This window comes from Akebia trifoliata, chromosome 1 (assembly GCF_017979445.1).
Source record: "Akebia trifoliata isolate Shusen 1 chromosome 1, ASM1797944v1, whole genome shotgun sequence".
In the NCBI taxonomy this organism is placed as follows: domain Eukaryota; kingdom Viridiplantae; phylum Streptophyta; class Magnoliopsida; order Ranunculales; family Lardizabalaceae; genus Akebia; species Akebia trifoliata.
The window spans coordinates 7,971,516-7,993,280 of record NC_141375.1 but is presented as its reverse complement, the minus strand read 5'-3'; the positions used below and the strand labels follow the sequence as shown (position 1 = coordinate 7,993,280).

The 21,765-nt window shown below is 38.8% G+C and overlaps 1 protein-coding gene and 2 long non-coding RNA genes across 3 annotated transcripts; 2 read left to right on the top strand and 1 right to left on the bottom strand.

Annotated features, from left to right (window-relative positions):
• Positions 1-6,270: 6,270 nt before the first annotated feature.
• Positions 6,271-8,148, top strand: LOC147410621 (uncharacterized). The gene is made up of 3 exons (XR_015177189.1): positions 6,271-6,420; positions 7,481-7,997; positions 8,084-8,148. It is a non-coding gene; the product is annotated as an uncharacterized LOC147410621 (long non-coding RNA).
• Positions 8,149-10,608: 2,460 nt separating this feature from the next.
• LOC147410620 (uncharacterized) lies at positions 10,609-12,213 on the top strand. Its single transcript, XR_015178884.1, has 2 exons — positions 10,609-11,205; positions 11,281-12,213. It is a non-coding gene; the product is annotated as an uncharacterized LOC147410620 (long non-coding RNA).
• Positions 12,214-19,454: 7,241 nt separating this feature from the next.
• Positions 19,455-19,892, bottom strand: LOC147410619 (uncharacterized). Its single transcript, XM_086417181.1, has one exon. The coding sequence runs from the start codon at positions 19,890-19,892 to the stop codon at positions 19,455-19,457; it is 438 nt and encodes a 145-aa protein (XP_086273307.1).
• Between the last annotated feature and the right edge of the window lie 1,873 nt (positions 19,893-21,765).

Sequence of the window (21,765 nt, the reverse complement as noted above, 5' to 3'; positions counted from 1 at the left end):
GATAGATGTAGATCATTGGAAGATCAAGTAAATGGACATTCTCTTTTAAGCTTGGATCCACTCAGTCTATATCAATTAAAAGTAGAAAATCAAGAATTGAAGGATAGGTGATTATGTCATCTCCCTGTACTGCACTAGTCTTTTTTTTTTTTTAACTTGGTTCAATACTTTGGGATCACATCCTTACCATTCAAGTATGCTTTCCTTCTGTAGATTAAAGAAAATGGAGGAATCTTCCTCACGTGATTTGAAGATTGAAAATGACAAGTATAAGTTGTTAGAAGCACATGTAAGTGTGCTTGTTATTACTTCAATTTCATGTTACCTTTTCTCCTTATCTATTCAAATATTTTTCTGCCTATTTTTGCTGCCCCTTTATGAGTGGCATAATAAATCTATAATAAAAGAACTCATCGTAATATCATTGGTCATCTTATGTGCTCCATTTACTATTATATATATATATATATTAATTTTTTTTTTTTTTTTCATTTCCAACCATGTCACTTTTGGTCTTCTTCTCGTCTTTGTATAGTCTTTCTCATGCTCTCTCTCACTGGTGCCACCATTGGTTATTTGTATGTGCCCAAACCATGTCTATCAACTTTCCTTTACTGTATCCCCTCGATTAATACCCCTAAATTCCCAATAATGCACTCATTCGATGGGTCTCAACTCTCATCTAGAGGATCTTCAGAACAAAAATCAACCTTACATGGGGATTCATAATTGTATAAGCTTGTGCATTCTTTTAGACATTCTTGATTAAGCATTACGAAGAACCCTTATTAGTCATCCATAGGATGCCTTAGCTGTTAGCTCTAAAAATGGATTTCTTTTTTTCAAAACTTGATTTTTGATTCTCCATAATTTTTAATTTCAGTGTTTTGGTTCTCTATTCTTAAATACTTTGTAATTCTTTGTTATTTAGAATGAGTATGGACCATCAAGTAAGGGATTTGGGGCTGCTGGCCATGCATACTTGACTTGGGCTGCAAATATGGCCCAATGCAAACAAATTCTGAATCTGTTTTTCTCTAAAATTTTTAGTGGCAGATAAACATATGATAGAGCCTCATGTAACTGGAATGGATACACCTACCATGGAGCCGTCAGAGCCAATGGAAGCCGAAGAAGAAGAAGAAGAAGATGGGAAAATGGAGATTGAAGATGCACAGGAGATTGAAGATTCACCCACACTTGTTTCGAATCAAGTTAACAATGTTATATTTTTTCCTTCCACCCCAATCTTTATTGTAACATATTCCTTGACACTGCAACTCTCATAAGTTGTAACCATTTTATTTTGTCACTTCAGTAATAATACTTGTATACCAGTGGACCTTGTCTGGGTACATATGGTATTTCATATTGCAATTCAACTCAAATATAATCTGATATTTGCCAAGCATGCAGACCTTGTCCCACAAATTGATGAAGTCCATACATAAATCTTGTCCAAAATTAGATAACCTATACAGTATTAATTAAAGTGTCATGATTAGGTGCCTCGTAAAGAATGACTCGTGGAAAAAAAACACATAATCCGAACCTTTTAAATACAAAATCAAACTATTGAAATTTTAAATACAAAATCAAACTATTGTATTCTCACGGTCAAGATCAAGCATTTGCGTACTCGTGGGTCATTCTTTATCAGTCAATGGATCCCAATCCCTAACTAATACATGGACCGCCATGGAACAATTTATTGGATAATCCTAAATAAAATGCTACAATCAATAATATGAGAAATAAAATATCACAAAAATAAATTAAGTAGTCGCTCAAACGTTTACAAGTCTAAATTTATACATCAGATAAACTTCTATTCGATAAATTTATACATCATTAACACAACCATAAACACAATAAAAAGAAAAATTATATAAAACAACGGACATTCACAGTTTATGCGATCTCTTTGTTGGCCCTTGACTTTCTTCAAGAATTTGTGAATTCTTCTTTTGCCCTTGACTTTCTTCAGGTAATTGTGTTGGGTTTCCATAGTGAAGTCGATTGTAAGTCAAAAAATGCCTTTCGGCTTCTTCAAATGTCGCAAACGCTTTAAAAACAATTACCCCTATATCCATTTGTATACTTGTGACATTCTTCCCACGTTGTGTAAATCCCTGGTCTACTTCCAACAAAAACGACATAAAACTTTGTCATCCTAAATACCTGTAAAAAATATAATATTTTCAATAAATGACTAATCAAATAAATAAAATTGAAACTTAAATAAACAAAATCTAGCAAAATCCAATTGGAGCATAAATGATAATACATATAAAGAATCTAAGCAGATATGATTAGTAACCATAATACAAGAAGCTTGGAAGCAATCAAATGAGTTGAAGGAATTGCGAGAATTGATTGATAAATCAATCCACATTATCTTTCAAGTTCTACAATCAACAAACAAAACAAAACAATCGATTTTCCTTCTCATTATATCAATGTGGCAACAACACAAGTATCTATGTCCTTGTTAAATACAATGTGGCAACCGGTGGCGATGAACTTGTTTGACATCAAGAGATCATCGTATCAAATAATGCTCACCAAGTGAATAATGCTCAATGCCAAACATAGGTCGTGAAACCGAAATATCAAGTGCACACTATCTTGTCGAAAAATACGTGTGAATGCATATAAACAAGACTTGAAATGGTAGGTGATTATTACCTGCTCACATATGAGAAAGAACAAACGGTTCTCCTTTGAAAGAATTGTAGCAATTAAGAAAAGAGTTATTGATGTAAAAACGTGTACTAGAATTTGAAATATGAAGGGAAGCTCTGATTTCACTACTACAGCTCCAAATGAAAATCTCGCCAAATCGATTTGGGCCGATGTTATCATTATTAATGAATTGGCCGATACCCTTCTCGGTAAATTACAAGCAGAGGGTCTTGCAGTAGATGAGATCTGATTTAAGTTGTGAGAGGGGCAAGGGGTCTCTATTTCTTCACCAAAAAATGGGTAATTCATAAAGAATTTATACCCAAAATTATTTTGCCGAAATCACAAACCTCAAAGGAACATCGTAGTTCTAATAACAATTGATACGGTTATAAGTGGTACTCGTATTTGAGAATCAAAATAGAGATTGGGAAGATGAGTGCAAGTGAAACAAACAATTCAATAAGCAGTAGACATCACTGTGCACAAGGGAGAAGCAGAACATCTCCTCCTTAAAATAAACCTTTCATTTTATTCAGCACATCTCTCAATTTGGCAGGGCCTTGATTCCTTCATCAATTAAAGAAGTGGGAACAATTTTTTTTTATAGGCTTTGCAATCCATGTGTTCACCCCCTACCATTAATCACGCCTCTCATTAATATTTGAAAAAGTATTTTAATCTTCTACATTTTAATCACGCCTCTCATTAACTCGAACAACTCGTTTAAGTTTCAAAAAAAAAACCCAAATCATTTACGTTTCAAGTTCAACAACTACAAAAAATTAAAAATTAATAAACCAATCGATTTTCGTGAGTGAAAGAATTACCTTTCAATCGAAACTTGAGAGATATTTGCGACGACGACGGCGAGAGAGGGTTGAGAGAGATTGATGGCGACGGCGACGGCGACTTGGCTCTCCACAAGGAGCTCGTTCAAACCAGATCTGAGAGAGAGAGAGAGAGAGAGAGAGATGAGATGAGGAGCGAGGAGAGAGAGAGAGAGAAGGAGAGAGAGGAGCTTTCGAGCTGTAGAGAGAGAGAGAGAGGAGAGAGGTGTAGAGAAGATGGGTTTAGGTTACAGCAACCTTCGAAGAGAAGAAGAGAAGAAGAGAAGAAGAGAAGAAGAGAAGAAGAGATGAAGAGAGAGGGGTTTTTAATGTTTAGGGATTTAAAACAAAAAAACCAAAAAGTGGAGGGAGCCGGTTTTAATTAAACTGATTTTTCATTTAAAACCGCAAAACAGCCGCGGAACCGTTGGATCTGTTACGATCGCACGATCATAAAAACTTGGCACCGAACTTGTCAAACTTTAGGGCCGCTGAACCGCTCCCTATATATATATATATATATATATATTATATATATATATATATATATATATATATAATATATATATTTCTCACACATTTGATGCATGGCTTTCTCTCATATGTTAGGAAGTATTTATCATTTGTGTTCCAATATTTTCGATAGTCACTGGGTTTGTTCTAATGAAGATTGTGTTCATGACAACTATATTTCATTTTGGTGGTGATGCCACCTCTTAGCTGCTCTTGATAGGCATCAAGGGGACTTTTCTGTTATAAGGCCGAAATGACACTCAACGACCTTTATCAGTCTGTTTGAGAAGAACGGATAAAGTTGATTTAATTGAAAATGCTATAGTGAGATTTTTGTGAAGATGATGATAAAAACACAAAAAAGATTGATCTAACTCGGGGATGATTCTATGATGATAATTTCTTCAATGCTAGTACTTGAATTTCACTTTGACGGGCCAACATTGAGGGGTTTTTATTTTATAGGGTAAAATTGACACATGCATATTTGATATGTAATTAGGGTGGTTTTATATTTTTCTTAATTGTGTTTGGGGATTATTTGTAAATGAAGGATAATTATTTATTTTTCTTGTACTTTTGAGTACTTTTTTTTATAGCATATTGTAATTAAAAGTGAAATGATTTATTTTACAATAATTGTAATTGAAAGAGAGAGACTATTTTGTAATAATTATAGAAGAAGTACAGAGGGAATATTCTCTAATATGTGAAAATTGTAAGTGAGATGGGTAGTACTCTCTAATAATTATAAGTTGTAAAAGAGTTAATTGTAATTCAAGACTCTCTTTCTATAAAGAGAGGATGAGTCTTAGAAATATTCATAATTTTATGAAAATAATTTATCTCCATAATTCTTAGATGAGAGAGAGAATGAAAATGAAGAGAGAGAAATCTAGAAGATTTAGAAGAGAGAAAAAGTAGATTTAGAAGGGAAAAGTGGAGAAGAAGATGAAGAAAAAACTCTATTAATGAAGCTTTAAATCTCCCAAATTCTCTAAATTCTTACTTCTCTTCTTATTTTTATTAATGAAACTCATATTTGAATTGCATTTTCCTTCCAATTTCATGTTTTTTTTTCTTTGATTCTTTGTTTCTATTTTAATATATATATTCCTTTAATTGTATCCATAAATAACACTTAAAATCAGATCAACAATATAAATTGAAACTGATCACTTTGCCGTATTGCGAGGTTGGATTCTTGATTCTCTTCCTTGCGGTGAGGATGAGATCAACTAAGAACTCATAAATATTTTCTCAATCATTTCCGATTTTTGAAAAATCCCGAGAAATTACGCTCAAAGAATGATTCTAGATTCGAAAATCTGAATTGAGAGAGAAAATTACGAGAAGGGAAAACACTTCCATCTCAATTGTTGTTTGATGGAACGTAAGCCAAAATTCAATAACATTTTTAAAGGAGATATTTTAGGCATTGCTTCCTTGAGTTTGGTCTGTGTGACTTGTATTGAGGTGTGAGATGATAGTTTCTATCCTCCACCCTGGGTGCATATGATCCTCACTCTTTTGCAAATAAAAATCATTAGTTCCGAACATGAGATGTTGATCACGTAAGTAATAAGAGAGAAATTTTTTCTCTACCGTCCACACATCCACTGCCCATAAATCTAAAAAAGTATTGTGGGATCCACATGGATTATCATATTGCGAATCAAATATCATAGTTTTCTATATTTAATTAAAAAACTCATGCTTAAAAAAATAGGTTTTTTTTTACATTGATCAAAGGTGCTAAAAATGAATAGTTACCGAACACTCAAATTAAAAATAAAATTCAATGCGGAAAATAATTTTTATTTTTATTTATTTATAGAATTTCATCCTTTACGACACTATAAGACTATGGTATTGGATCATGTTTTTAAAAGTTATGAGGTGATCAAATAAGAAAATTTCGTTATTTCAGTGTGAGTAGGTCGGGAGAAATTTTTTCTTCTTATTACTTATGTAATCAGTGGCACATGTAAAAATGGCGTTGGGCTGTGAGCAAACAATCACTCATAATAATGTAGTCAAAATTTGAACTAACGGTGCAAATGTTTGGCCAGTGAAAGAGGTTCTTAGAATTTGACTCGACAGGTCACATCAACTTTACATCTTTGTATTCCGAGTCCCTTTTAGCCGAGTCGAGTCGAGTCGAGTCGAGTCCGCTGAGTTTCAAATTGACTCGACGGGTTTTAAAACAATAAACGAAGTCAATGCGGGTCGTTGGGAAGAAATGTAAACGAAGTCACTGATTTCTGCTGTGGTTATCGAAGCAGGGTTGCAAGTTAAGGGCAGCTTGAAGTGGTTCTTAGAGCATTTCGATCTCTCTCATCAACAATGGCCTCATCATCCCAACATGCTCAACATCATGATGACTGCGCTGGTAATGAAACTTCGGTTTTTTCCATAATTATACACTTTCCGTCATTCAAAGTTTAATTGAATTTATAAATAAATATAGTAAACAATTAGATTGATTTTCAGACACATTTTGGTTAGTATTTGAGGTACACGTGTTCTTAAACTGATGTCATGTCATCTTGACCTCCATCTCCGCTGGAATGCTATAGAAATTACCTAAATACCGTCGTCTTCAACCTACAGCCAAAGCCCCTTTTTTTATTTGATTTTTTCTTTTATTTATTTTTTTGGGTAATTGTGAAAATGGGTTCAATGGGTTTGAACCCATCTCGTTGGATCAACACTCCATCGTCTTCAAAGAAAAGAAAAGAAAAGAGAGAAGAAATTCAGTTTCTTTATATCTTGTTTGGTTTAATCATGGAAAACTAAAGTTTGGAGAGAAAAAAAAATATGATAAAGTCGTAATTTTTAATATTTTTATTATTAGTCATGAGGATTTCTTTTCTTTATTTTTCCATTTTTATCTTTTTTGGAGAGAGAGAAATAACTGACCCTTTTTTCTATTCGTTATTTTTCTTTTCTCTCCTCACTTAACAATCTAAATAAGAGAAATGGAGAAAAACTCACCTCTTTTTCTTTTCTTTCCTCTCCATTTCTCTGAATCCAAACACATTGCTAGGATACATTTTTTTCCCGGTTAAGAAACATTAGATTATATAAGCAGGTAATTGAGTCTAAGAAGTCCAAATAATTTTATGAAATAAAGAATTTTCTAATGAGGTGAACCCATTAATTTTTGCTTCTTTGATCCTGAATTTACCAGAGTTTTTGTTTCTTATCCCCATCCCTCGATCATGTAATTCTCCACTTCACCTGGCTAGCCTCCTTCAACTAATCTCTTTAGAGGGGCATGCCATCTGTTTGAAAACATAGGGGGTTATCTAAATATTCATCGACACATGGAGGGGTATGTCTAAATCCCCCGCCCCTCACTCACCCAAAAAAAAAAAAAAAATAATTGATTTTGAGAATTTTGTTTCTTTATGCTCTTAATTTCAATGTTTACATCTTGTCTATGGTAGATGGAAACCGGAAAGACCTCTCTGTTATTTGCCACTATACAAAGCTGCATCTGATGGTGATTGGGAAGAGGCACAAAGGTTCTTCAAAGATGACAATTCTGCCATGACTGTAGGGATCTCAGGATCATCCAAGACCGCTCTCCACATTGCGGCAATCTCCGGACAAATATTGTTTGTGGAAAAGCTGGTCCAAGAGATGCCTGAAGAAGCACTAGAAAAGAAAGATTCATCAGGTCATACTGCTCTTTATTATGCAGTTGTGGCTGGAAACATTAAGGCAGCAAAGGCAATGGTGGAAAAGAACCCAAGATTGCCACAAATCCAAAATAATTCAAGTATTATGCCAATACTTGAAGCAGCTCTACTAGGTCATAAGGAGTTGTTGAGGTATCTCTGCGCGAAGTAACGAAAGACAAAAACGCAAGTCCATATAGAGGTCAAGACATAAATCCAAGTCCATATAGAGGTCAAGATGGTCTTCGCCTTCTCAATGCTGTAATAGCAGCAAATTTCTATGGTAACAAAATTCTTACTAGTTATCAATGTGTATGTACTTTTTCTAAATTAGATATACAATTTTATTTTTTGTCTCGGTACATGTAGATATAGCACTTGATTTGATCGAGCTTTACCCAGAATTAGCTACTACGAGAGATCGATCTGGGAAATGTGCATTGCATGTTTTGGCTCAAAGGTCTTAGGAGTGGAAATGGACTGGGATTTTGGCAAAATTGCATATATCCACGTTGGTGTCTCTATCAATCTTCTATTAGTTATGTCCTTTTATATGTGTTTACAGAAGTGTGTGAATACATGCTAGTCTAATTAGAACTTATGTTTCTTGAAGTGGTTCATGTCCAAGAAACCTCCATCTCCAAACAACAAGGAAGAGGAGATGTGGAAGACCACTGCACGGAGAGCTCAAAGGACCACACAAGAATGGTGTCCTCATTCCACTTCTCTTTTTGCGTCAAATCCTTCAAGGTGAGTGAAAGTCCATTAGTTTCCATTTGTTTCGTTGTCCTTTTTTCCTTCAATTTTGCAATTTAGAAGGATGATTATATAAGAAATGACAAATAAATTGGGCCAAGTATATTAAAAAAAACTGAAAACATGGACGTCTTTTTCCCATCTTTCACTTTTCCCCTTCATATTAGATCAGAGAGATGCATCGAATCACTATCGATGTATCCATCACAATATGGAAACTCGTGATGTAATAAGGAAATTTTTGGAATGTCTAGATCGATTAGGTATTGTGGTGTCAGATTCCAGTTGATGGTGCTGATGGACTCTGCCTCATAGGTCCGAAGTCACTCCTACCACCTCCTCGCTAGTGCTAGAGTGGTACTTGTCAAAAACTTTGACGCTCAAGTTAGAGAAAAAAATGAATAATCAAACGTACTAGTTAGACCTCTAATCTGTCAAAAAGATCTATTTCTCTGTACTAAATGTGCTATTTATAGATCCTTCTTTCAAATCAGGGTTTCTCTTTCTCACGAGGGGTGATCTCGGAGAATCCCCTGATTCTTTGGATCCTAAACGGAATGGGGATCTTCTGGATTGGATATGCTATACTGGGAAAATCTCCTCCGAGATCTTTGGGCTTGACGTGCGTATATCAGGATTACGGGCATCTTTTGATCAGGTCTACCCTGTTTGGTAGACCAGGTCTTATTCAATGTTGGGTTACCCTTCTAGTCAGACCAGGTGCTCTTTGCTTTGACCTGCCCTTCTATTGGGTAGCGCCTGTATGCTGATATGCGCATGGTACCACTTAATCGGCTTGGACACGTGTACGGTCTAGATAACTGAGTGGTTATTTTCCTCTACAATTACCCTCTCTCGAGGAGACGCGAAGTCTCGCCATCTTCTCGAGACACATAACATCTTTCTCATTGGCTGTCTTGATTCTCTATAATACTTCTACTTTTAATGAATTGACGTATTTAATGCAATGTCGTTTTAAAAGCATTTTTGACAACTAAGACGAATCATCTTTCATCTGTGTCCGTCCACATGCCCCACTATCAACGACACTACGCCCTAAATTACGACGTTTATGATGGATTAGTTGTCCTCTCAGATGTTCATATTCCTTTACGTTCTCCTATAAATAAGAGACTTTGTGCAAACTCTTTTCTCTTACTGTGCTGCTGCTTTCTGTGATCTCGTTTTTGTTCATTTTGCAAAAAATTCTTTCTCTTTTTCTTTCTGTTTCACTGTCATTTTTATCTTTTTCAGGTTGAGCTTTTTTTTTTTTTTTTTTTGCCTTTTCTTTTCTGCAATCTTAATTTCTCAATGGCTCCCAACATGACTCAACTTTGGAAGGGGTTCTATATCTTTGCCTTTGTATTTATTTTGGTTTGCAAAGACCCTAAGAACCCTGAAAAATGTCGTCAGGGGGAGATAATGGTCTATACCGATCAGATCAAGGCTGACCTTAGTTTCCCTTTCTCTCCCTTCCTCAGGGAGGTGTTGAGTAAGATAAACCAGGCTCTAGGCAAATGTCTAGCAACTTTTATCATCTGGTGGAGATAGTGGAGAAGATGGGTATAACTCCCAATGACTTCCTCTCTAAGTACAATTTGAAAGCTATCCCCCAACGCCCTAGGTAATATTCGTTGTCCTCTAAGAGTGCAGCAGTTGCACTGGCTTCGTCTCTCCTCCGTACTGACAAATGGTGATACAAGGACCCCCTGATTGTCTCTGGGAACTGGGAGTTCACCCCTAGCGCTCTTTTCAAACCTTCCAGGATAAGACTAGTTTCTAGGTGCTTAACTGCGTCTAACTCTCCAATTCTATCTGTAGTTGAACTTAATTTTGATCTTACTCTCTTTTTCTCCACAGATTCTTCTGCCCTTTCCGCTGCTGTGGCTAGGAAAGAACAACGTAGAGCATCCAAAAATAAGAGGTTAGTGGTAGTGGGCCTCCAAACCAGGGCTGCTGAAGAAGTGGTGGAGGGAGATTAAATCTATCCTTCCCCTTCTGTTTTACTTTGGCCACCTGCACGACGGGCTTCCTTTAATCAGGCCAAACAGATCTCGGAAGATTTTCCCTCTCCCTTTGCCTCTATTTCTGCCTTTCCTTCTCCTCCAACCCCCTTAGGGTCCCCGATGCCATGAACATCGACCTCTCGGAGTTTTCTCTCTCCCTCACTCTGTCGTCAGGGCTACTTCTTCCTCTGACCAGGGTAGGAAGAAGAAAAAGAAGAATGTGGCCCCTCGTGCCTCCACTCACACTAGAAAGGCAGGCCAACTGGTCTTAGTGCGTGGAGAGTAGGCTGCTCATACTTTTGCTTCTGTTTCTACTGTTGATGTTGCTCTTGTTGAGCTTCTTGAGGAGATTCATGCTCAGGTAGTGCAGAGCTCAAATACCATCAAGGAACACAACCCTGCTTCTGAACTTCAACAGCGCAAGAGGAGCAGGCTGAGCTTCCTTCCCCTTCAGGGGGGTCTGATCAAGAGGGTCCCAGTGACCTTTTGACTCCCTCGGAAGAAACTACATTCCCTTGGAAGAGTCGCGGGGTCCTCCTCCAGGATGGAAATGAAAACAATGACTTTCGGCCCCGTTTTGATCATGTCTACAATAGGAGCTGTGGGGTGAGGAACCCTGTCATTGATGCCTCTCTGCTCTCCTACTCTATTTTTCCCAAGGACTGGGATGTTGCTGATCGAGCCAATGCTGACCAAGGCTTTGGTCGATTTGTTCATGGCCTTTATGAGGTAATTCTCTGCTCTTCCCACATTATTCATTTCTCTTCATGTTTTACTCACTTAACTACTTTATTCTTCTTGCAGGCCAACACCTATGGTACTTTGACCTTCTTGAAATGATGTGAGGCTGAGAAACAGGCTACTGCTCTGACTAGAGAGTATGAGGAGAAAATCACTTTACTCCAAGCTAAGCTGGCCTACTCTAGCCAATTTTTCCAGGAGGCTAATTTGGCCCAATTTTCCAAGGCTAACTTAGACTTGGAGGCTAATAATAATAGATTGGCAGATTTCTAGGGTATTATCCAATTGGAACTGGCTAGCTACAGGAGAAATGTAGAGTTGGCGGATCTCCAAGAGCGGATACAGCAGCAAGAGCTTGAGTTAGGCTCCCTTAGGGTTGGTCTTGAAACAGCTAAGGCAGTGTAGGCCAAGGAAGATGAGGTTAAGACCAAGAAATTGCTGGGGCAATTACAGGCCTAATACTCTTGGTTGGTAAATGAAGTTTCTATCAAGGCTTATCACGAAGGTTTTGAGGCTGCTTGGCTCTAGTATGAGGAGGAGGATGAAGAAGACAAGGAGGATTATGATGGCCCTAAAGGTCCCCTTTTTAAAGAGATTTTGAATTGGTCTGGTGACTATGGGTAAGCCCCACCCTTCCAATTAGATGAGGAGGGGAACCTTGTTGCTATCCTTGATAGAGTCCCAGGTGAACTCATAAAGGCTAGGCAAACCATAGATTTGGATCAAGCCAGAATGACTGGTTCGCCTACCCTGCTAGTGATTTGCCTCTTGTCCCTGTTATTAATGTCAATCTGGACGAGGCAGTTGATCCTCCGAATCCCAATCCTGCTGAGGTCTCATCTCCTACCCACCAGCCATCTATCGTCGAATGAAGACTTGTTTTTTGTTTTTAGCTGTACTCGTCTTCTTACTTTGTTTTCGCTGTTGTTTTCTATACTCTCTAATTTTTGGGATATCTCGTACTCCTTATGTCATTAATGGAAAATCTTATTTTCATACCAACTGTTGTTTTGCTTTTAACATAAACTTTATTTTTTCGCATTGTTTGCGCTACATACTCAACTGCTAGTCTGCTATTTTAACTTAACATGGACTTTAACAATCTGCTTTACTTGCGCTTTCTGTGCTGCAACTGCTATACTTCCTTTAACATAAGTTTTACTTTTTCGCAATATTTGAACTGTACACTCAACTGTTAGTTTGCTCTTTTAACTTAACATGAACTTTAACATTCTGTTTTACTTACCTTTTCCCCCCAGATTCTACCTTAATTTCTCTTACTCAGGTGGAACCTTTTTCGTAAAAAGGTACCTTAATGAGTTACTGTTGTAATACCCCAAATTTTAATTAGTATCTCGAAAAAATAAAATAGTAAAATTTGGAGAAATTCTAACAAAGGGGTAAAATACTCAGGTTTTGTTTTGTCCATCTTTAACGAAATTTGAATTTGTCATTGGATTCAAACTGATCGAAAAACATACTTTACCCTGTAAGCACGCTCGAATTCGAGTTTCGGACGGTAAAGTTACAAAATCCTCGAGTTTCACATTAGATATTTACTAATAGGTAAATGACACTTTAAAAAATAATTTGAGAAATCTGATCATACCATTAGATTCGTATCGAAAATTACTCGAAATAGAGTATAAGATTATCTAAATCGGCATTCGGGAAAAACAACTCCCGAAATGACGCTTACGTCCCATTTAAGTCATAAATATCTAAATTCTATTAGAAAAATCTGATTTTTTCTTATTCTTCTCTCCAAACAAAACTCATCCCTTTTTTCTCAAAATTTGCATTTCAAATCTACACCGAACTAGAACGATTCAAGCTTTGCCACAATAAGGAAAGTTGTGCACGTCGCCAAGGACTACGCGTGGACGCAAAGAAATTCGATTTTCGTCGGAGGAAAAATTTAGAGATTGGCCGGAGGCGATCTTAAACTCTGTTCAACCGTCGAATATAGCTTAAGGTAGGTTGCCTTCCCTTCTACCTTCTAATTATGCAATAATTTCATAGAAAATCCATGCGATCTTCGATAGATCGATTTTTTCATCACATTTATACATATTTGAACGTATTAGATCATGTTTGCATGGCTATTTTATTTATTTATTTTAGTTCATTTGATTTATTTGATGCATTTTATGAGTAGTATAAGGTTTGCATAGATGTTGGTCGAGTTTCGATGAAAAAATCAGCAATTTGAAAAGTATCCGAATGTTGAGTTTGGTTCCAATTTTTTGGTTACTTTCAATAGTATGTATACCTTTCCTACCTTTATTTCATTAAAAACAGTTAAGTATTACTTTAAGTTCTTTAATAAAATGAAAATTTTACCCCTCTCACTTCAAAACGTTGGAATGGTTGTATAAAAAAAAAAAAAAAACCGTTTCAATTTCTACTTTGAAAAATCATTTTTTCAACACTTTGCCAAATTTTCACAGATTTCCAACTTTTACGTTTTATGGTTTTATCTTTGTTTCTATGTCTTTCGACTCAATCAAAACCATCAAATGGAATTGGTTGATTCTCTATGGATTTTATATTACTTTAAAGGTGAAATTACTTTAATAGATATATAGGAAATTAGATGATAGATTGATCGATTTAATTGGTGGATGGATGAGAGAAAACATATGTTCTCGACTGATTGATAAGACACTGCCTCCATTTCTACGTAGTGGCCATGTCACGTAAAATGTGATAGATAGATAGAGCGATGAGATGGTTGATGGATGGAAATGACAGATAACTGTCACTGGAGGGCACTACCAGACTTTGTATTTTCGATTAAAAGAAATGATATACTATATACAAAATAAACTATTTTGTTTACCAGAAAAGGTTCGTAGAAAACCCATAAAGAGTGAAGCATTGCTGTGTATCCGGAAGCGGTGAGTCAATCTAGGATAGCACTAGATGTCATATGCTCTTTGGTAGTATGGGATACCTTAGAGCATATTACAGCTTATGAGATCCGGAAATTTCTCCTACTTATTTCCTGGGGAACGTTGTATGTAAAGGCGGCCTCTGTATAGTGTAGAACTAGGCGGGATTCACATGCATTGCCTCTTGATAGGCTTCGACGTGAGGGGTCTCCTGGACTAGTTAGTGATCACTGTTAGTCTGTAATCGTCAAACGGTCGACCTCACCGTTAGTTGAACTTAGTATTGGGTTCTTGGTCAACGGTCAGTCTGAGCCGGATAAATGGTCATCCAACTGTGGTATGCTAGGCCGGTCACAAAATTAGATTATAACGATAGGATTCCACATCGGATTGAAAGTCTAGAATAACGAATTGCCATAGCCGAGGCGGTTATATCGGCGTGTTCCTTTGCTCTCTTATCGACTATACTGCCGTGTTCTTATTATGTATGTTTTCCTTATTTTTGTGATGTTTGATAGATGTTTTTATTTTAAAGATGCATAGGTTACTTTAAATGATATAAATGATAGGTTGAAATTATTTAACTGTTTATTGAGTATGCTTAGACATTTATCGTATGTTACATTATGAAAAACTTTGCATTATTTAACTATTCAAGATTACTCGTGCATGTATGACTCGTTGTTAGAACGGTGTTCATCCTGCTGAGTAACATTCCCCTGTTACTCACCTTATCATTTCCCTTTCAAATTATTCAGCTTTTGAAAAGCCGTTCTTTGAGGAGTCTTTTGAGGAGGTCCTCGAGGAGGATCAAATTGATGTCTTGCCACCACCGTGTCTTTGAGGATTAGTAGAGAATCCTAGCGGTTTTTGCTTGTAGATAAGAAATATGTTAGTTTAGAAATTTTTGTAACCTGATGTATTATGAGATTGAAGATCTTAACTTATATCAGTGTTTGTTGATTTCTTCCGCTTACTCTAGACTCTCGTATAGATGTTAGTCAAATGTTTATTTCGCTGTGTATATTTTCTTTTCCAAAGTATTATTACTTGTGAATGTTTTAATAGGTTGTGTGATTGATTACCTCATACCTCGAGATTCTGACTGATGAATTATAAGGATTCGTGTTAGGATTTTGGGGCGTGACAACTGTCCTTCGATAAAGCTCTAACTCAATGTTACGCAGGATATTACTTAATTCTTTCATGGCACAGTTGCATAATACTCTTATCATTCTTAGACAAACTGCAATTGTATAGCACTCCTCTTTTCCACTATAGGTAGTGGAAGGCTAAGTGGGTCTACTTCTCAGCTGTCCAAATCTTTGTGCTCTGTCACCCAGGACAGAGCATGGCCGTCAAACTCTTTACTCTACTAGTTTAAGTAGAGGAGAGCTGCGAGGACCGAACTCTTGTACGTGCCAAACTCAGTGCTATTGTTACTCGTGCCATAGTGGGCCCCAACCAGCTTCTTACTCTGCCAGTTAAGGCAGAAAAGACCTACGTAGGTCCTAACCTAGGTGGGGTCTATTTTTAGTGTTATTGTACTCATGGCAGAGTAGGGCCCTGACTAGGTTCTTGTCCTGCCAATTAAGGCAGAGAAGATCCACGTAAACCCGGATCCAGGTGGGATCCATCTTAAGTATTGTTGGACTCGTGATAGAGTAGGACTCCGATCAGCTTCTTACTCTATCAACTAAGGCAGAGAAGACCCACGTAAGCCCGAATTCAGGTAGGATCCATCTTTAGTGCTATAATACTCGTATCAGAGTAGGGCCTCGACCAACTTCTTATTCTGCCAACTAAGGCAGAGAAGACCCCCGTAGGCCCGGATTCAAGCGGGATCCATCTTTAGTGCTATTTTACTCTTGACAGAGTAAGGACATAATCAATTTCATACCCTGCCAATTAAGGCAGAGCAGAACTACGTAGGCCTGGAGTCAGGTGGGGCCCAATTTGGCTCTTTCCGCACACAAGCTATCAACATTCAAAGGAATTTTTTATTTATTGATAAAATCTTTTAAGGTTACAAGTGTTCCACGGTCTAGGCAGCTCTTGATCGGTCATTGTCACCAAATAACATACTCCTTTCTGGCTTACTTTTGCTACTCTGTATAACCCTTCCCAGTTGGGACCTAGTTTTCCGCTATTCTGCTCTTCTTTATTCTAGAATACTCTACGCAGCACTAGGTCTCCTTCTTTGAATTGCTTGTGGCAGGCTCTCTTATTGAAGTAGTTTTGTAGCCTCTGATGATAACTTTCTAACCTTACTAGCGCTGTTTCTCATTTTTCTTCTAGCAAGTCCAATTCCGCGATTATTTGTTTGTCGTTCTGGTTTGTCTGTACTATTCTTGACCTTATTGTGGGGAAGTTATTCTCTGTTAGTATCACTGCCTCCATTCCATAGCAAATAGAGACATCCCTATGAAGGTTCTAGCAGTTGTTCTGTAGGCCCATAGTACGCAGTGCAAGACCGTTGTCCATCTTCCCTTCGTTTCTCCCAATCTCTTGTTTAACATGTCTAATAGTACTTTGTTTGTGGCTTTAGCCTGTCCATTGCCTTGCGGATACTGTGACGTGGAGAATAACTGCGTTATCCCATGTTTTTTGCAAAAATCTTTGATCTGCTCTCCTGCAAATTATTTCCCATTGTCTAAGACTATAGTGCGTGGTAGACCAAATCGGTAGATTATGTTTTCCCCACTTCTGGACCTCCTGTTAGCGAATTCTGGCTAGAGGGAGTGTTTTCACCCTTTTGGTAAAGTAGTCTGTCGCCACCAGCAAGAAGGTTAGGTTACCTGGTACCCTGGGTAACGGACCTACTAGATCAATCCCCCATTGTGCAAATGGCCAATGGCTAATGAGGGAGTTGAGTTGCACTGCTGGCGGACGGATTATTCTCCCATGTCTTTGGCAATTATCGTAATGCTTGACGTATAGAGCTGTGTCCTTCTGCAAGTATGGCCAGAAATACCCCTAGGAGAGTACTTTATGGGCTAGAGATCTTTCCCCTGAATGATTTCTGTAATCTCCTTCATGGATCTCGCTCAGTACGTCATTCGCTTCTCATGGTGTTAGGCAACGTGGGAGTGGTCCTCCTGCTAACTTCCCGTACAACTTCCCATCTAAGATGGCGTACCTCTCAGCTCTGCTCTTCGCTCATTTTTCTTCCTTTGGATCGTCAGGCAACATTCTTAACTGCAGGAAAGCGAAGATCGGGCTCATCTACCCTTAATCTTTGATCGTAGCTCCCATACTGATCATGTCTGGTCCGTCTATTGTAGGTTTTTCTTGGTAGCTTAGTGGCAATTCTCGTTTGTCTTTCCCTGCTAACATTGAGGGTATGAAGGATGGAGCGTCTGCATGTCTATTGTTTGTCCTTGGTATGTGTTTTACTCTCACTTCTCTAGCCTGAAGCATGGCAGACCTGCTTTTCTCCAAGTAGAGCTGCATCCTAGGATCTCGTGCTTCAAACGTCCCGTTGACGTGGTTGACTATTAGCTGTGAGTCACTGTAGACCATAGCCCCTGTTACCCCCAGTCCTGCCAATGAATTGAGGCCGAGCAACATTGCCTCATATTCCACGTCATTGTTTGATGCTCTGAATCCCAGTCTGACTGTCTTTTCTATCCTGGAGCCGTCAGGAGTGATCAATATCACCTCTATTCCTGACCGTTCCATATTTGAAAACCCATCCACGTAGACTCTCCATCCTGGATGGTTGTTTACTTTTTGTCCTTCTTTCGCATTTTATAGTTCTTCTACTAGCAGATCTTCTCTTTCATCTACCGGAAAGTCTACCACTCCTTGGCCTTTTAGCAAAATTCTAGGCTTGTATTCAAGTTCAAATTCTGTTAACTGCACAACCCATTTTGTCATTCTGCCCGATCCTTCTGTTTTTCCCAAGACAGACTTCAGGGGGTTGTGATGACCTATACTCGGTGCGCCTGGAAATACTGTTTTAAGCGCAAAGCAATGTAAACCAAAGCTAATCCCCTCTTCTTGATTCTGGAATAACGTGTTTCTGTATCAATGAAAGTCTTGCTCAGGAAGTAGATGGGCTGCTCTGCTGCTGCGCCAGCCCTGACCAAGATTGAATTGAGTGCGCATTCAGAAATCGTTAAGTACAACCCAAGTTTCTCTCCAACTTTTGATTTGAAGAGTATAGGTGATTGGCCTAGGTACTTCTTCAGCTCTGTGAATGCTTACTCACATTCCTCTGTCCACTCGAACTTGGAGTTTTTCCGCAATAGTTGGTACAGAGGCCTGTATTTATCTAAAGGTCTGGATATGAATCTATTAAGGGCTGCAACCCTTCTTGCTAACTTCTGGACTTGCTTCTTCGTTTTTGGGGATGACATCTCTAGTAGTGCTCTAATTTGGTTCGGATTAGCTTCTATGCCTCTCTTCATAACCAAGTAGCCCAAGAACTTCCCCGAAGTTAATGCAAAAGTGCATTTCTCCTGGTTAAACTTCATCCCCACTTTCTTTACGTAAAGACCTCTTCCAGATTAATTATAAAAAAAAAACCTCTTCCAGATCAGCGACATGATCTTCTTTCTTCTTGCTCTTCACCAACAAGTCATCAATGTAAACCTCCGCGGTCTTCTCCAGCAGATCTCTGAAGAGCTCTGTCACCAATCATTGATAAGTTGCTCCTGCATTCTTCAACCGGAAAGGCATAACTTTGTAGCAATAAAGCCCTTGCTCTATGATGAATGTTGTTTTCTCTTGGTCTGCTGGATTTAGTTGTATCTGATTGTAGCCTGAATAGCCATCCATAAAGGACAATCTTTCGTGACCTGAAGTCGCAACTACTAATTGGTCTATTCTCGGCATAGGAAAGCTATTCTTAGGGCAGGCCTTATTTAGGTTCGTAAAGCCAATACAAATCCTAACTTTCCCATTCTTTTTCGGCACTACCACAATATTTGCTATCCAATCAGGGAATTGCACTTCCCTGATAAATCCTGCTCTAATCAACTTATTCACCTCTTTGTTTACTGCTTCTCTGAAATGAGGTGCTAATCTCTTTAGCTTTTGTTTTACTGGCTTGACAGTTGGCTCAACGTTCAAATGGTGGCAGATTACCTTGGGGCTGATCCCTGATATTTCTTTTATGGACCAAGCAAAAACATTCCGGTTCCTCTTCAAGCAATCTATTAGCTCTTTCAGTTCTTCTGATGCCAATTCTGCTCCTACCCCAATCTGCCTATCTTCCCCTATATCCACCATCTAGATGTTTTCCAGGTATGGGGGTTCTACAGGCTCGTTTTCCCCCCACTGTAATTGTTATTGCTAAACATTCTCTTCGGAGAGCTTTTCCTTATCTAGAGTATACACCTAGGCTGCTACCTGATCTCCTTTTATATCCCACATCCCTTGCGGCGTTGGGAATTTCAGGACTTGGTAGTAAGTTGAAGGTACTGCCCTCATCTCATGGGTCCACCATCTGTTCAGTATGGCGTTGTATGGGGAACTTGCTGCGACAACCATAAATCTGGTTGTCAAGGTTATCGGTCCTGCTTGCACAGGCAAAACTATATCTCCCCATGGTTGGCTTGTCCTTCCATTAAACCTATTCAAAGGGGCTCCTGCCTGGGTGAGCGCACTCCTACTAAGACCCATTTTCAGAAAAATTGAGGCGTACAAAATGTCGACTGAACTGCCGTTATCAATCAACACCCTCTTGAGAGTAAAAGTGCCCACCTGAAGGGTTACCACCAAGACATTATAATGCGGTCTTGTTACCCCCTCCAAATCTTTATTCGTGTAAGTCATGGTCTGCTCTCCGTAAAGCTTCGTCTGCTCTATGGGCCCGCTTCTTATTGTATAGACCTGAGCAAGGTGCTTTGCTCACCGCCTCTTGTTTCTTTCCTCAACCCTATTCAGGCTTGATTTTCTAGTCTTGTGTTTAAGGACAATGTGTATAACTGCTGCCCTTCTATCCTACCCTTCAACAGGTGGCTAATCAGGCCTCTGATTCTTGTTTCGAGATGGATTCTCTCTCTGTCTTCTAGGCAGGTCCATCAATCTGCCCTGTTCTACCAATCTCTACAGAAACCTTCTCAAGACATGGCACCTATTGGTGGTATGTGCCCGTACCTTGTGATACTCATAGTATCGCTCATATCGATTTATCTGATCTCGAGGAAGTGGCGCTGGCCACACAAAGTAAGGCTCATTCGCGATGAGTGGTAAGATTTCGTTAGGGGGCATAGAAAAATACATCCCCTATCTTCTCCGCTTCTTGTCCTACTTGAGCGGTCTCTTTCTGCTCTGCTGCTGTAGTTAATACTACTTGTTGGGCTTTATCACAGCGTGTATTACCTTGCTCTTCCCAGCTGAGTTCCGGGGATCATCTTCCAATCTGATGCACTTTTTTGCTCTTTTAAATAGATCACTTAATGTCTCTGGTCTTCTCTTCACGAGATACCTATATAACCCTGAGCTAGATGGCAAAGAGTTTCTAAATGCTACTACGGCCATTCTCTCATCGCAACTCTCCAAGGACATTGCTTCTTCACTGAACTTTCTTGTGAAATCTCTGAGACTTTCCCTAGACTGCATTCTCATGTTGAACAGAGTATTCACGTCTCTGCCACTTTTCTTGTTGCCAATGTATCATGTTACAAAGGCAATACAAAGCTCCTCAAAAGAAGCTATTGATCCACATGGCAATTTATGGAACCAGGTTAATGCGTTTCCCTGCAAATTAGAAGGGAACAACCTACACAATAAGCCCTCATTCCCTTCCTACAGTGTAAGCATCTATCGGAAGTGGAATAAATGCTTTACTGGGTCCTTTATCCCAGAGTAAGGGGTGAAACGCGGTGGCACGAACTTCTTCGAGATATCTTCCGCCACGATCTCTGTTGTAAATGGAGATTTCTGAATTCTCCTGCAGCTTGCGCTGCCTCCGTGCCAATATCCTCACTCTTCATCATCCCTTTCTCCTTTTAGATCATCTCTCTGATCTCTTCTCGAGTCAGACCCATTGTGGGCTCTGCTCGAGTAGTTGCAGTGGCAACTTCTATTTCTCCTTCTCCTGTTGGATCAATGGTTAAAAACTTCCTTTTGTATTTGTAGCACGATTATCTCTTGCAGGAGGCTGAGGATCTCTCAGAGGAGATCTTGTCAAGCTAACTGTTGGTTCTTAAGACACTGACTCAAGTTCCGATTATGTTCGGCCAAGTCATCCATCTTCTTTTGCATTTCCTCCTACTGCTTCTTCATGGCTTCTAACATTGCCAAAAGTTGGGCATCTACTATTGGCACCATGGATGGAGATACATTGACTTCGGTAGTTCTAGTGGATCTCCCCATTGTTTCGACTGAAATCAATAAGCTATTGGGTTCCCATGAATGGCGCCAGATTTGTGGTGTCAGATTCCGGTTGATGGTGCTAATGGACTTTGCCTCACAGGTCTGAAGTCACTCCTGACACCTCCTCGTTAGTGTCGGCGTGGTACCTTCCAAAAACTCTCCAACGCTCAAGTTAGAGAAGAAGATGAATGATCAAACGTACTGGTTAAACCTCCAATCCGCCAAAAAGATCCATTCCTCTGTGCTAAATGTGTTATTTATAGATCCTTCCTTCGAATCAAGGTTTCCCCTTCTCACGGGGGAGATCCCGAAGAATCCCCTGATTCCT

Excerpts from the sequence above, each read along its gene's own strand:
- LOC147410619 (XM_086417181.1), bottom strand. The coding sequence starts at position 19,892 with ATGACTTACACGAATAAAGATTTGGAGGGGGTAACAAGACCGCATTAT.